Genomic DNA, 16,463 nt, shown 5'->3' with positions numbered 1-16,463 from the left:
CTGCCTGCGTCAGCTTCAACAGAAGAGCAGTGCGCACAAAGATGATGACGGGAATGATTCGTAGTACGGTATGCGTACATGCCAATAAACACCTGGAGACCCCAGATTTTTCAAAGCCAAAAATGACTTTCTTTTGACTGTCACCTGCCTGAAGTTGTGTCTGCTTCAGTATAAGTCAATGGGGAAAATGCTTTCTCTCGATTTAAAATAAATAAATAAATTATTTAATCTCACTCTCTCCTCTTCTAAAATGTTGGAATGTATGAGAGACTGTTGTCGTATGTTGATCGAAATGCGATCTCCCTTCATTAAACATACGTGCTGTCACGTGCCGCCCTTCACGCGACCTGTCTCAAAGTAACATGTTAGAGCACTCTTGGACAATGAAAAGCACCGCCGTATCCTCCGACAGAAAACTTGATATTGCAGGAGCTTAAGAAATTTGCCTACGTCAGGGAATTGGATGTCGGAGAATGTACTTTTTACGTGGGAACACAAGCTCTGGTTTTCCCACAATACAGGGCTTGAAGGGATACACAAGATATCATTTTAACTCCCGCTGCTTGGGCAAATTAACCATGGCTCCAGCTTAGTGGGCCCTGAGATGTAATCAGGGACATGTCTGCAGCAGACACCGGGACTCGCGCGCTCACACAGGAGTGTGCCGCAGCCCTGCGATGCAGTACAACGCACCGCTTCGAGCTCTGGAGGCTGGGCAGAAGGGCTGCTTGACACATTACAGATTGGGTGCAATGTATAGGAAATCTGACATTTCTGCCAGGGTAATCTATGAATCCCAGAGCCCCCACCGAGCACCTTCCTCTGCTGTTAAAAGCACAAGAGAGAAGGGTTAAACAAATGTTTGGGGATGTGATATGGTGCGTGTTTACGCAAAGAATGACAGATTACTGGCTCCAAAGGGAAAGCCTGAAAAATAGTGAAAATGAACCTGGCACTCCCTTCACCGATGATGTTATTTCCTTCAACGTTCTGGCCTTTTCTGAGGTGTAATATTCTTTAATACTTGGAAAAGTGATTTGTGTTTTTTTTGAGGAAAGGAGTATTTGCAAAGTGCACAAAATGTGACGGCTGGGCACATGCACAGCCAGCCATATTCAGTACAGTTATACACGGTGTTTGAAATGGAAAAATAGAAGTGCAGAAAATAGAAGTGCAGGTACTCTGAACCAGAGTACCTGCTTGTTTCTGAGAAGTGCTGGTACTCTCCAATTAAACTTACATCACTCTTGAAAAGTGATGGTACTCTCCCTCTCAAAATAAATAAGCATTGGCATAGCCAATAGGTCTCGTCTTTGGGACCTTATAAGTGTTTAGTTATCCAGCACAATATCCTTGGTGCAACAACATCAAGTGTTGAATGGCTAAACACTTATAAGGCCCCAAAGGCGAGACCTATTGGCTATGCCAATGCTTGTTGTGATTTGCTGTAGATCTGTTCAGTAGTTTTCGAGAGACTAACGTTCAAAATTTATAGATATATTGATAGTTGACCCTGCGAGAGTCCAGTGGGGCGCAAACTAAAACGTTTTAGTGATCTGATTGCTCACATGTACATTTTTTCTCATTGTCCGGCTCGATCCCTGGAGACACAGTTGAGTAGGCTGCTACATGAAAGAAAAAATCACCTCCCCGTTACAGGACAGAAGGTCTCGGTCCTTGTGTCCTATAAATGTAAAAAAAACCACCAAGATGTGAGGGGGCAGGGTGGAAGTATCCTGACCCCCCCTGTCCCTTATAGGCGGGACTCTTTGCTGCTCTTCATCTCACTGGACGCTACGCTGTTTGTTGGGGGCTGGCTGCAGATCTACTCACCCACGGGACTGCGAGGACCACGGAGCATTGCGCTCCACTAACTGTGCTCACCTGGTTCCTCTTCCCGTTCACGCCCCCAACTCTTCCCCCGGGCTCAACACTGCCTATGTCCTAGCGCGCTAGCGGTACGCGCGCGGGACGACGCTCTGGGCGAAGACCGGGCTAAGAGCGGGCCGTTTGTGGCCGTTTGTGGCCGTTCGTGGTCGGGCGAGGCCGGTAGAGTCTTGCCGTAATACTGTAGTTAGTGCTTGTCCCACACACAACGTAGTCTATTAGCTGTTTATTCCTCCAGATATTGACTGTTATTGTTTGCTTAGTGCCCTAGGCATGTCATCCCTGAGGTCGGGCAGGAAGATCCCGAGGGATAGTGTCGGGGGCTGTGTCTCGGGCACTTTGGATAACTTTATCAAAAAAAAATCAAAATAATCTTTATTTCGGTCATAGACCATAAAAGATAAGCAATCCACAAAGACATACAATCATAAAAAAACAAAAAAAATTATTACAGTACATAGAGAGTAAGTACAATAAAGATTAGATTGGTTGCCAATTAATTCATTAAAACAGTAGGTAAAAGTTTAAAAAATTTAAATGTCATAAAAACAGTACATTATACCGACAAGTTCGAGACTAAAAGGGAACTTCTCCTTCGCCACACAGCATACCAGAAGCGTGATAGCGAAAAGACTATAGGTAATGCTGTGTCTGTCTTCAAGATTCTGTAGGCAACTTTACAATGTATGGTCCCCAAATTCCTACAGAGTTGACAAAGCCAACGTTTTCTGATGGATTTGTATGTTGGGCAAAAAAAGAGAACGTGTAGTTCAGTTTCGCTAGGGGCTCCGCAGGTTGGACAGTCAGGGAGATTATTTATCGACCACTTCCCTGTGAAGGCTCTCAAAGGCAATGTTCCATACCTGAATTTCATATATAGTTTTCTAGAGGCATTAGGCTCCATCAGGTCAAGAACTGGCTCTATTTTGAAATCTTCTTTGATATTAAAGAAGTCCGTGGTCAAAGAGCCTAATTTATTATTGGTTAGCATCATATTTTTTTTATTTAACCAAAATGCATTTACCAATTCAGCTCTAGAGAGTGTAGGAGCGTGGGTTTCAGGATGGTGCCATAGTGCGGGAAAGCCTAATCTAATAAGCTCCCTTTTGATATAAAGAAGCCACGGTATATTATCTATACCACGGGGGGTCATTAACGATTTTAAATCGTTTTGATAATCCACCAGCTCTGGAGTTGCCCACAGCCTGCGCCAATACAGTAGTGGTCTTAAAGCAATTTCATCTTGGATAGACCTTACTCCCAGGTCCATTCTAAGTGGAATAAGGGGGGTGCTGGGTGGTAAGGACAGTAACAACCTTAAAAACGAGTTCTCTGATCTCCCAATGTCTCCAGTCAGGCAGTGCCCCCATAGTTCAACCCCATAGAGAGATGCAGCCCGTGCTTGTACTTTGTATATCTCAATGGTGGGTGCTATCGGTTTTAAGATGGAAGCTCTATATATTTTAAGGATCCCACTGCAAGTCTGCGTGAGTCGTAATTTAGCTTTTGCTAACTGGGGACCCCATTCCATCCTATCCGAAAGTATGACACCAAGATATTCAAAGACTGAGACCCTATCCAGTGTAACACCATTGAGAGAAGGGTTTGGACCATTGTTTTTGGGCGGGTTGCATATCATAAATTTTGTTTTTGAGGAATTAACCTCAAGGCCTCTCTGGGAACAAAAATCAGAGAAACTATCAAGGGCACGTTGAATCCCCATAGGGGATTTAGACACCAGGAGGGTATCATCAGCAAACATTAGTGCGACCACCTGCTCGTTGTTAAGTTTGGGGGCATCGATGTCCTTAACTCCCCTCAGGTGGGGCACTAATGCATTAGTATAGAGAGAAAATAGGGTTGGGGCCAGGACGCATCCCTGTCTTACTCCACGATTAACTGGAAACTTTGGGGTCAAATTACCCCCCCTTACCACACCTGACTTGGGCGAAATTGTCATTATGGAGCCGTTTTATAATCCACAAAAGGCATGCAGGCATCCCCATCTCAGCCAGGAACGCCCACAAAGTTTGCCGAGGGACTAGGTCAAAAGCTGCTTTGAGATCGACGAAGATAAGGTAGAGGTTGCCACCCTCTACCCTCACGGTTTTCCAATAAAGAAGTTGTAGTCGTAAAAGTTGGTCCACCGTGGATGTCTTCTCTCTAAAGCCAGCCTGGTAAGGGGTTAGTATTCGTTTTTCGTCCATCCAGGCTTGCACTCGATCTAGAATAATACGTGCAAAGAGCTTCTGGCTGACGTCAATTAAGCTGATCGGGCGGTAATTGCTAGGCAAGAGGGGGGAGCCCTTCTTGAAAACCGGGACTATCTCTGCGCCTGCACAGGTATTCGGAATGGGGGCACCGTGAAGAATGGCGTTGTAAAGTAAGCAAAGGTATGGTATCCACACCTCGGGTTTATGCTTGTAAAGGTCCCCAGGAATCTTGTCAAGGCCTGGAGCCTTTCCTACTGGAAGTCTGTTTACGGCCTTTTCTACCTCCCTGGGAGTTATACTATCAGAGACTTCGTTAATCGCATCAGGGGGGGATGGAGCCTCAGTAGTGGGGGCCAACGGAGCATACAAACTCTGAAAGTGATCAACCCATTGACTCGATGCAATATTGGGATCATCGGCTATACAACCTTCCTTTGATTCTGATCTCACAATTGCCCAGAATTCTCTCATGTCTTTTTTAATAAGAGCTCTTTTAATGTCCTCCCATTTATCGTATTCCCAATTCTGCTTTGCCACTTTTATGGTCTGCTTATATTTAATTCTACTCATAGCGACCGCTTTCCTATCGCCAGATTTTAATGTGGCCAATAGGGCTAATTTTGCCTTTCTGCATTCATGGTTAAATCAGGAGAGTGCCATTGCGGTTATCTTTTTCCTGGAAATCAAGGGATTTAAGTAATTTCCCAACATGTTAACTAGCCCAGTATGGATTTTGGACACATGATTTTTCCTGGTATCACTGTCCTGGTCTAAGATTTGGCACAATTGTGCAAGGGCATTACATGTGGCCGAGTAGATAAGGCTGATTTTATCAGGGGATTTAAGAATCAGCGTCCACTTAAGGCGTCTTCTGTCGCCAGAAAGAAGTAAGGGTCGGGGCGTACCGCTATTTTGCGTGGGACTATTTTCCCTCACTACAGTCAGATCAAGGGTCAGCGCATTGTGGTCACTGTCATGGCGAGGGTGGATCATAAAATCCATAACCCTCATCCACATTTTGGCCTCAACCATAATATAATCAATACGCGAAGTATGGCCTGGACGATTAAAAGTATGTTTACCCTCAAGATCCGACGAAGAGCGCCCATTACAGGCTCTAAGTGAGTTAGATAATGTTAGGGAGTTAATTTGCAGGGCTAGTGATGTCCAAGCCTTGACAGGTGGAATTTGGAGGGCCGGTATGGACCATTGTTCATCTTCCTCCCTAGTAATTGGGTCAATGAGCCCCGGTAGGGGCTCAAATTGGCAATTGAAATCGCCCGCAACAATCAAAGTGCCCTTATCTTTTACTGATTGGATAAATTTGTCCAATAAATCTAATGTAGGCGATTCACTGCCAGACTTTGTTGGACGGGAATAAACATTAACCAAGATAATGACCGACCCTGAGGGAAACGTAAGCTGGAGACATTGGAGATCAAGTGATTGCGTGGCAATTTCAAAGGTTACACAACCCAAGTGCGACCCTATAAGAATGGACAACCCACCAGATGGTCTTCCTCTCGGACCCGAAAGTGCTAGAATATTAATTGTAAAAAAGCCCTTTATTCTAAGTTCTTCTTTTGCCCAGGTCTCCTGCAGCAGACAAACGTCATGCTGGTTAATGAAGGAATTCCAGTCGGGACAGAGAAGTTTATTTACAGTGCCCGCGACGTTCCAAGATAGTACATTTAATTGGTTATTTAAATGGGGATTATTTCTTTCAGGTCGTGAGACAATAGGCGAGGAAAGAGAGGAGTGGGTTGTCTCCTCACTTAATGTGGGTCTAGAGGGGATATATTCAATAGAAGCAATACTATTTAGAAGGGTGGGATGAGCGTTAATGTCACTTATAGAAGGGCTGGAGGAACCCTTGTTAGTTATATCAGTATCGGTTGAATCTTCCAGTCAATCGACGTCCTCTAACGGAGCAAATCGATTGTATACAGGGACTCCAAATTGTTGATTATTCAGGTTACTGCTATATGGTACATTTTGGCGAAACCCAATATCTGGAAAAGTAGTCAATTCGATAGGGGGCTAGATTCCTGGGAGCCTGAGGATAGAAAGATTCGAGGGGGGATGCATTAATTGAAGTGTGGTGTCCAAATGATAGTGTTGGGTGGTCAAGGATCTTTTGATTGGTCTGCGGGCATCTAAAATTAATGACAACGCAATCCCCCCTAAGATTTTTTTCCGTTGGTCCTATCCATGCAACCCTTCTCACCATCAGTATCTCATTAGCCATTTTGTAAGGAATCTGTTTGAATCTTGCCAGCCAGAAAAGGACTTTATTACGCAAATCAAGATGGTTTTCTTTGGTACCTTCTCTTAATTCGGGGACACCAGTCAATATGGTCACATAAGGGGATGCGGCTGGAGGAAGATTGATCGTTAGGGGGTTAATAGCAATAGTTCCAGTCTTGTTTACCTCGAGTTTTTTGCGAATTATAGTAGGAGTGGCTAGAGGCTCATTGATATTAGTAGTCTGAATTAAAAGATTTTGGTTATTGGAAAGGTAAGGAGATTTTCTAGTACCAGTAAATGTGGGGGGTCCTTCTGTTGATGAGCGGAGTTGGGTTACCGTTAATTGCCCAATCTTGCGTTGATCAGCCACTGGGACTAGTGATAGAGGCTGGGGTGTAAGTAGACCAGTGTTTTGTACAGTGGATGTACTTGGCTTGGGATTACAGAGAGGTTCGATATGTACTTTCGAAAGACTTTGTACTAGTTTTAAGATAGGGGTCATCTCTTCCTTTATAATAGTCCTACATTGATCAATAATGTTAGTCACCACTAGATGCACCCAAGCAGGGTATAATATATCCTGGGAGAGTGGTGATGCAGTGGTAGTTGCAGGAATTTGGGTGGTGGAACATGTTGTTTCCTTACAGGAGCTTCCCTTGGTCTTCCTAGGCTTTTTTCCAGTATTAATAGCTTTCCTTTTTCCTTTGGTCTTCGGAGGTATAGATATAGAGCCCTCATTAACCATAGGTGAAATTATTGGGTCTTGTACAGTTAAAATCAATGGGGAACAAGCCTGGGTAATATATGTATCAGTCAAATCTTGAGCAGTATGGTGAACAGGCGACCCCAGAACTGAAAGGTCAGGTGTTAGTGAAAGGTGACGCTCAGTTAATTCAATTTCCGAGGTAACAACGCCAATTGCTTTCTGGAGCATTAAGTCAATTGCAGTTGGAAGTTTAGCCCCAGAGTCTCTTGGAGTGACTTGTTGTTTAGGAGCACATGCACGTGCCCCTTGAACACGCTTTTGTAGTGTAGGTTTAGGTGGCATTATGTATCGTATAGCACCCAAGCCCCCCAATCACTTGGACAACACAATAATAATTCCCCACAGTACCTTGTAACCTTCGTATGGGACGGGTAAAAGCTGGATGTAAGAAGTATGGCCCGACCCGGCCTCCTCTGGCCCCGGACGGCCACAGACGGCCCGCCCTCTGCCCGGGCTCAGCCCGGCGATGCCCGCGCGCGTCCCGCGACGCGGGTGGAGCCTCTGTTCAAATAGCGCCTCCGGGCGCGGTGTCCGCCGGAAGTGGGCGATTCGCTGGGTGTATGCTGGGGGCTGTAGTCCCCCCCCCCCCCAACTGCGGCCTCGGTGTAACAGGAGGCGGCAGGGGAGAACAACAGCAAGGAGGCAGAGGGATCCGAGAGAGTCTGCCCAGCCCTGCAGTCCCGAAATCAGGTAGGTGGTTGTGCGTGGCGCTACGAGCTTTGGCGCTCAGGAGTAAAATGCGGTCCCCCCGCTCCCCCGGTGGAGCCTCTGTTCAAATAGCGCCTCCGGGCGCGGTGTCCGCCGGAAGTGGGCGGTTCGCTGGGTGTATGCTGGGGGCTGTAGTCCCCCCCAACTGCGGCCTCGGTGTAACAGGAGGCGGCAGGGGAGAACAACAGCAAGGAGGCAGAGGGATCCGAGAGAGTCTGCCCAGCCCTGCAGTCCCGAAATCAGGTAGGTGGTTGTGCGTGGCGCTACGAGCTTTGGCGCTCAGGAGTAAAATGCGGTCCCCCCGCTCCCCCGGTGGAGCCTCTGTTCAAATAGCGCCTCCGGGCGCGGTGTCCGCCGGAAGTGGGCGGTTCGCTGGGTGTATGCTGGGGGCTGTAGTCCCCCCCCCCCAACTGCGGCCTCGGTGTAACAGGAGGCGGCAGGGGAGAACAACAGCAAGGAGGCAGAGGGATCCGAGAGAGTCTGCCCAGCCCTGCAGTCCCGAAATCAGGTAGGTGGTTGTGCGTGGCGCTACGAGCTTTGGCGCTCAGGAGTAAAATGCGGTCCCCCCGCTCCCCCGGTGGAGCCTCTGTTCAAATAGCGCCTCCGGGCGCGGTGTCCGCCGGAAGTGGGCGGTTCGCTGGGTGTATGCTGGGGGCTGTAGTCCCCCCCCCCAACTGCGGCCTCGGTGTAACAGGAGGCGGCAGGGGAGAACAACAGCAAGGAGGCTGAGGGATCCGAGAGAGTCTGCCCAGCCCTGCAGTCCCGAAATCAGGTAGGTGGTTGTGCGTGGCGCTACGAGCTTTGGCGCTCAGGAGTAAAATGCGGTCCCCCCGCTCCCCCGGTGGAGCCTCTGTTCAAATAGCGCCTCCGGGCGCGGTGTCCGCTGGAAGTGGGCGGTTCGCTGGGTGTATGCTGGGGGCTGTAGTCCCCCCCCAACTGCGCCCTCGGTGTAACAGGAGGCGGCAGGGGAGAACAACAGCAAGGAGGCAGAGGGATCCGAGAGAGTCTGCCCAGCCCTGCAGTCCTGAAATCAGGTAGGTGGTTGTGCGTGGCGCTACGAGCTTTGGCGCTCAGGAGTAAAATGCGGTAACTTTATCACCCGAGCAGCTCGGGTCCTTGACCATGAAATAGTCTTAACTGAAAAATGACTATCTATGGAACTTGCCGCTAAAAGATCATCTTTAGGCGGCCTTATGACAGCTAAGTCCCCTGTGTGTATATTACCTCAACCTATTCTTAACCAACCGGTTAATAGTAACTTAGGCATAGAGGCTTGCTCTGCCCCTGATGTCTTGGATAAACTTCCAGTTACCATGAATATAAATGTTCCTTGTGGTTTGCTACCAAATGACACTGGTATCCTTCCACAGCCTCATATTGACTTGACGAGTACCGCCAATTCGATACCGGCTGTTAAGACACGACTGATACAGGGGAAGAATAAACGTAGGGGAGCGCCTATTAAGGGCAAACGAGGTAAAGACTCTAAATTGTCTAAACCCTCAACATCTTGCTCCGCCCAACACTCCCACATGTCAACTGGTATTTCTGTTTCCCACGTGAGTTCTGTGCCACCACTTTCCCCTGCCACCTTGTCTACCTCCTTTTCTTTGACCTCTGATATCGTTGAGTCCCTGGAACAAATATTCAATTCACTTTTATTACCGCTCTATGAGAAAGTTAAGCAGCTTTCTGATTCATTGGATAAACTTGAGGGCATGTTACAAACCAACACGGCCTTATTAGAGAGGCATTTAGCGACTTCATCTACCTCCAACACCACATTAACCCCGGTTGCTGTTACAGAGCCAGCAGGTGTCTCTAATGGTATGACTGCAGCGATTAGAGCTTGCCTCGATCAACCAGTCCCTTCAGGCAGCACTGCGAATCAGCATCCTAGCCTTATCCCCCCTTCAGTCAATCCCAGTAATGTATTCACCAACAGGGGTGACCCCACCATTGGATATTCTTCTGTTGAAGAAGATGGCTCTGTTTTAAAATTTCCTTGTATAAATCTTCCCCTAGAGTCTCTCCCATATACTGTTGTTTTGGTGGATGTCCCAATCCTCGCCCATGGCAAGTCTGAGTCTCATAGTGAGCTTAGGAATAAGGTTACCCACTGGTTAAATTGTAATCGGCCTTTACCGTTCTCATCTTGTGCAGAAATAATTACTGTCCGCAGGGTGCGCTGGTTGGGTAACAGTGTTAAATGTGTGAAAGGGGATTGTGTGCTTATTAATTTCAGAGACCCTATGGTGGTGAGACATATATGCACATATCCTAAGACTGCAAGTACCTCTGGAATTACCACTACGGGTTTGTCTTTTTTTTATCCCCCCGATCCAAATCCCCCATCCAATGCCTGGTTAAGTGGCTGGGAGAGGGTTACCAGGGGCTCCCGTAGAACGCAGGGTGCAAATTTTCATCTCCCCCTATTTAATCAATATGGCCCTCTGAGTAATTTGGATGGGGTTGATTGACCATTTCCTAATCCTTGCCGGGTGGGTCCTGACCCCAGGGCACCGTTGGGTCCGGTTCCTGACAGTCATAGCGGCAAGGCTGAGAATGGCAACGTCCTTGGGGGCTTGGGCTTTTTGCCCCCTGGTTTTATTTGCGCCACACAAACTAATCATTTGACTGAGTCACCCCCCCGTCTCGAAGTTCGGGAGTGCCTTCACACACCGCTGTCATGGACCTCTACTAATGGTAATCTTATTAACACTGCATTAGTCTCCGATGTTGGTGAGTTATCTACAGCCCCTTTTTTTCCTTCATGCCCTACTGTTTGTTCCCCTGCTATTGGGAGTGTAGTGCTTAACAGCCCCGCCCTATATCCAGCGGATCTGAGTCCTTTACAGCTAGGCCCAGCTAATGGTATTACTTCCAAGCCCTCTACCCAAAAGAAATCCAACGTTTGTAACTTTATAAACTGGAATATCGCTGGATTAGGTTCTAAGAGGGATGATACCGGTTGGATTAATTTTATTAGTTTATATGACATCATAGTGTGTCAAGAGACTTGGGATATTTCCCCAAGTTTCTGGGTGGATGGGTATTTGTCATTTGCCATCCCAGCGGTTCCCAGTAACTCTGGTAGGGCCAAGGGTGGCCTCATGTCCTTATTTTCCTTAGACTTGAAAGGCTCTTTTAGACAGGTCGACAGTGGCTCATTAAATCTCCTAATTGTTGAATGGGCCGTTTCTTCAGATTATTACTTTTTTATTATTAATTTTTATAATTCGTGGGATAGAGCGACGGAAACTAGTCATTTAAATAGTTTAGAGTTTTTTCTTTCCACGATCAGTCAAAATTATCATATGAATTACGATTTGATCTTATTAGGTGATTTTAATGTTCACCCTTGTAATGATTTCTGTACGACTAGAGACCATGAGGACATGATGGTCTTTCAGATCCCTCATTTTGAACACACTAAAGGAGGTGAATTCCTTGAAGAGCTCCTTGCCAATTATAATTTGTACGAATCTGATATCCCGGCACCTGGTGAAAGAATTATTACTTTTAAAGGGTCAACCCCAGGCACCACACTTGATTATATTTTTGTGAGTGCAGGCCTTTTGTCAAGATGGGTGTCTTATGGAGCCGTGTTTTCCCCATACAGTGACCATAACCCTGTCTTGTTCACGGTAAAATTGAACGAATGGCTCAATCCTAATACGCCTCCCAGTAACCCGGGCCCAGCCCTACAACCAACAGATCAAGGGAGAAGGCTGAAATGGGCAAATGTGGTGCCAGGAAACTTTATGCAGGACCTGATGCCTAAAGTAATTGAGTTCGTTGAGATCTGTCAGAATGAGGGCTCCCCAGCTAATGCTGTTATAGGGGCGTTTGAAAGCATTTGCGCTCAAGTGTCTTCTGCTCTCGTGGTTAAACGTACCCACGGGGGGGATAAAAAGCAGAGGTGGTTTGACTCTAAATGCACAAAAGCACATAAAACTTTATTAATAGCCTTGAAACGTATTCCGAGAGTCAAAACTGAGGTTATCTCGGCTAGGAAGGCCTACAAGGCCTCTATTACGGTGAGAAAGCTCGCCATTAAACAGGTGGCCTGGGAGAGCCTCTTAACTAGTGACGTCCTGCGCAACAGCTCTCAGTTTTGGGCCATTGTGAACCAGCCCTTTTTTTCCGACACAGACAATAATATAACGGACTGTGTCATACCTGATGACAAATGGCTTAATCATTTTAGTAAAGTTTACGGCGCTAGTGACCCGAGCTTTGATAACACTGGCTGGGTGCCCTTGGACTGCTCTCCGCTCGTTTTTTCCCCTGCTGAAGTGGAAAAGGCCATTATAGAGACATCTAAAAACAAAGCCCCGGGTCCAGACGGGGTCCCAGGGGATCTCTATATGCTTTCGCCTAAACTTTGGGCAGGGGTTTTGTCCCATGTTTTTATGGCAGTCAATGGTAACATCTTTCCTAGCAGTTGGTCTACATCTGTCATTGTCCCAATTTTTAAAAAGGGCCAGCGAGACGATCCGGGGTGCTACAGGCCCATCTCGCTCCTAGACTCCGCTATCAAGATTTTAGGGAGAGTCCTGCTGTCTCAACTCACAGACAACATTGAGAGTAGAGGTGGCCTTTCAAACCTGCAATATGGCTTCAGGGAACATAGGGGCACTGTGGATCAGTGCCTAAATCTCCACATGCTGATTTCTAAATATACTGTTGCCAAGGAGGGGTCCCTGTTCTTGGCGTTCATGGACCTCTCCTCGGCTTTTGACCTAGTAAATAGGTCAAAATTGTGGGCTATTCTTTTAGAACTTGGAGTTGATAGGCCCCTTGTGAATTTTTTAGCTTTACTCCATCAGGACCTCTCTGCCAAAGTAAGAGTCACAAAGGAGGGTAGATGCACTGGCCACTTTAAATCAGCTAGAGGGGTCCGGCAGGGCTGCATCCTGGCTCCCCTCCTGTTTACCGTTTATATAAATGGGCTCGGTAAACATCTCGAGGCCGTGGAGGGTGATGTCCCGCGTGCAGGAGAGATACGGATCCCCGCCCTCCTGTACGCAGATGATGCAGTCCTGCTGGCTCGCACCGGGCTGGCCCTCCAACGTTTGTTGGATTCTTTTGGGACCTTTATGGCCCAACTTGATTTGAAAATTAACACCAATAAGTCCCATACGATGGTGGCAACTCGCCATGTCAAGAAAGGTAAAAACATCTCCTTTTTCTGCAATGGCGAGGTAGTCTCTAGGGTTGCCTCCTTTCCCTATTTGGGGGTAACGTTTGATGAGAGGGCCACCTGGAGACCGCAGATTAAGGTAAAGTGCCTCTCAATGGCCAGAGCCTCCTCGGCCTTATTAGGTTTTTCCAACAGGTTGGGCGCTAGGCCTATGGAGGCCCTTTTGAAAATATATGATGCAAAGTGCATTTCCATAGCCATGTATGGTTCGTCTCTTTGGGGGTTTGTCCATCAGGAACCTATCCAACGTGTGGAAAATAAGTTTTTAAGAAATCTTTTGTCCGTTCCTCAGTCTACTCCTACTTATTCAATCCATAGTGAGGTGGGTTTAGACTATGTTCCGGACAAGCTCGGGTTAGCACCTCTAATCTGCTGGTTGAAAACATGGCTTAACCAAGAATTATCTCTCAACCATGCTATTTTGCAGGACGTTATGTCATTAGATCATATGAACAAAATTTCATGGTTGGAGTATGTAAAAAACTCCTTTTTTAACCTTGGTCGCCCGAACCTATTTGCTTTACCTTCCTCTATAAGGAAAGGGGATATTATTTGGACTAAGAAACATTTTCTGGATAGGGCGAGATTGGCCCGTGAGGAACAGGAACTGACTAAATCTACAGTCCGATCACATTTTATGTTGTTATCCTCCCCGTCCCTGGAGCCATATCTCTTTATTGTTACAAAGCCCCTCCATAGACATTTGTTGATCAAATTCAGATTCAATCTTATCCCCTATACCTTAGGTTGTTTTCATAAGTGGTGTAAACCAGAAGAGGGCTCTCCGTGCAAGTGTGATAATTTTTCCACTCAGGATACCATGCATTTTATAATGTTTTGCAGTTTCTATAGGTCTCCTAGGAAAAAGTATTTGTTACCTATTTTAAAAGATGCTGGATTTGTTCAAGTTAGGCCAGCATTAATCTTTTTGCAGTTTCTTGGCAGTACACGTATTATTTTCTCTGTAGCAAGCTTTTTGGTTGGAGCTCAGAGAATTAAAACAAAGATAAGGTTACTGCCTGTTATGGGGGAGGTCTGAAGACCAACAATTGAGTAACGCGATTATTTAATTGCCTCATCATGCATTTGCTGATTTTCTTGTATATGCACCTTTAGTCTATGATTTGTTGGTTGCATCCTGACTCTAGGCATGACTTTTATTCTTATATTGTAAATATTGTGTTTTTAAATGCTTTTATGATTTTTACAAAAATCGAATAAAGACTATTTTGACTGACTGACTGACTGACTGACCCTTATAGGAGGGTTCCAAAGGAACCGCCCCTCATGCAAATAATAATGTTACATAATTTGGCCATTTTTGCAACCCCACAGGAGTCCCCATGTGCTCCTTCGGGATTGTTCCCCCCCCCCCCCCAAAAAAAAAAAAAATGAAGGTTGGGGGTCTGTGGCTTGATGGCAGCTTGTGAGATTCTGGACTGCCTGTAGGTGGGCTGGGGAGCAGAACGTGGCCTGGCCACTAAGTCTTGCAGCCAACTCCCAGCCGGGCACTGCTACAGGCCATGTGCACAGACGGGTTGGGTGCTCGCTTGTGGTGTATTAGGCCTGGGGCAACTGCAAGCCAGGTGCTGCGGTCAGCCCTTTCCCCACTGCACAGTCCCTGTGGTGGAGATTTTGTGACTTTACGTTTATCAAAACATAGAAATTCACGAAAAAAGCAAAGGTTAAAGTTGAGGTATAGGGGAGGAAGTTGGTAATATTTTAATTTGCGTGAAAAATACCTTAGAAACTGAAAAAGAATTGCCATTTAAACACCAAAAATATAAACCACTAAAATTCGCCAGTTATAAGTAACTGACATAAGGATAATTTTCACCACTGTGATGCACTGCTTATGACCTCACATATTACACTACTGATGGCATACGAAATCTATGGAGGCGCAAGTTATACTTATATCAGTTATGTATAACTTGCCAATTTCAGTGTTTTTTTTTTGTTTTTTTTTAAACAGCTGTGCATTTTTTGTGAATTTGTAAGGTTTATTTTTACTTCCTCACGTATAGCTCAATTGTAATCTTTGTTTTATTAGTGAAAACATATATTCTATTCTATTCTATTGTACTCTATTCTATTCTATTATACATTTGTTTTCTCCAAAATGTAATTACTTTCTTTCTTTCGGATGTCCGACCTCGGAGCTGAATACGCTCATATTATCAAATTAACAAGTTTAGCAGGCTCACTAATTCTCCATGCGTTCACATGCGACCAAACAAAGGCGCTCATTGTTTCGTTGATGAACCTGTACTTGTTGGCATTTGTAGTGGATCTGTCAATGGCGGAAAGATATAGAAATATAAATGGGTATTTCGGCTCCCACTGGCACTTCAATCGAACAGAGATGAAGAAGAGGCGTCGAGTTGACTGACGCGTTTTCTCTTCGTGATTGTAATAGCATGTCTGGATGAGGCTCGGAGAGGGTTCGCTGCTGTTTAAGCTGATCCAGCAACATCTGTGTAATCTGAGGGCGTTTAGACTCTCTTGACGCAAGGTCAGCTCAGCCTCCCTTCCAAGCTGAAGCATTCATATTGGGCCTCATTTCAAAAGTGTAATAAAAACAGGATACAAGGTGCTTCTGAAGGGCATGGCACACAAACGTGCCATACAACTCGTCTTCTTATTCTTATTATGTGCAATTGTAATGCTTAATAACGAATTCTTGTTTCTGTATTTTTTTCAAGGCCAATTACTTCTCTCAGTTTGCAAAGACTCCAGTAATATGCAGGATGCTGGGAAGGAAAATCTTGGATGGAAGAGGCTGGCCAGCGTTGGCTGTAGAAATACTCTGCACAGTCAAAAATAATGAAAAGGTAATGCGTGTTATAAATCAGGTTTGTCCAGTACACTGGTTGGCATTGGAATGAGGAGATAGTTATTGCATTTTTGTCCATGTTTGTCCAGTACACTGGTTGGCATTGGAATGATGAGTTATTGCATGTTTGCCCAGTACACTGGTTGGCATTGGAATGAGGAGTTATTGCATGTTTTTCCAGTACACTGGTTGGCATTGGAATGAGGAGTTATTGCATGTTTGTCCAGTACACTGGTTGGCAATGGAATGAGGAGTTATTGCATGTTTTTCCAGTACACTGGTTGGCATTTGAATGAGGAGTTATTGCATGTTTGTCCAGTACACTGGTTGGCATTGGAATGAGGAGCTATTGCATGTTTGTCCAGTACACTGGTTGGCATTGGAATGAGGAGTTATTGCATGTTTGTCCAGTACACTGGTTGGCATTGGAATGAGGAGTTATTGCATGTTTTTCCAGTACACTGGTTGGCATTGGAATGGGGAGTTATTGCATGTTTTTCCAGTACACTGGTTGGCATTGGAATGAGGAGTTATTGCATGTTTTTCCAGTACACTGGTTGGCATTGGAATGAGGAGTTATTGCATGTTTGTCCAGTACAC

The 16,463-nt window shown here is 45.9% G+C and overlaps 1 protein-coding gene across 3 annotated transcripts in view; it reads left to right on the top strand.

Annotated features, from left to right (window-relative positions):
- ENO4 (enolase 4) overlaps positions 1-16,463 on the top strand; it is a 506,130-nt gene that overhangs the window by 24,338 nt on the left and 465,329 nt on the right. For all 3 annotated transcript variants that reach the window (XM_085603160.1, XM_085603154.1, XM_085603150.1), the window contains exon 2: positions 15,733-15,861. In XM_085603160.1, the coding sequence (XP_085459286.1) occupies positions 15,733-15,861 (129 nt within the window). The remainder of the gene's footprint in view (positions 1-15,732; positions 15,862-16,463) is intronic.

Source organism: Triturus cristatus, chromosome 1_2 (genome assembly GCF_964204655.1).
Source record: "Triturus cristatus chromosome 1_2, aTriCri1.1, whole genome shotgun sequence".
Taxonomy (NCBI): domain Eukaryota; kingdom Metazoa; phylum Chordata; class Amphibia; order Caudata; family Salamandridae; genus Triturus; species Triturus cristatus.
Note: the sequence above shows the minus strand (reverse complement) of the source record. Positions and strands in the feature narration are given on the sequence as shown.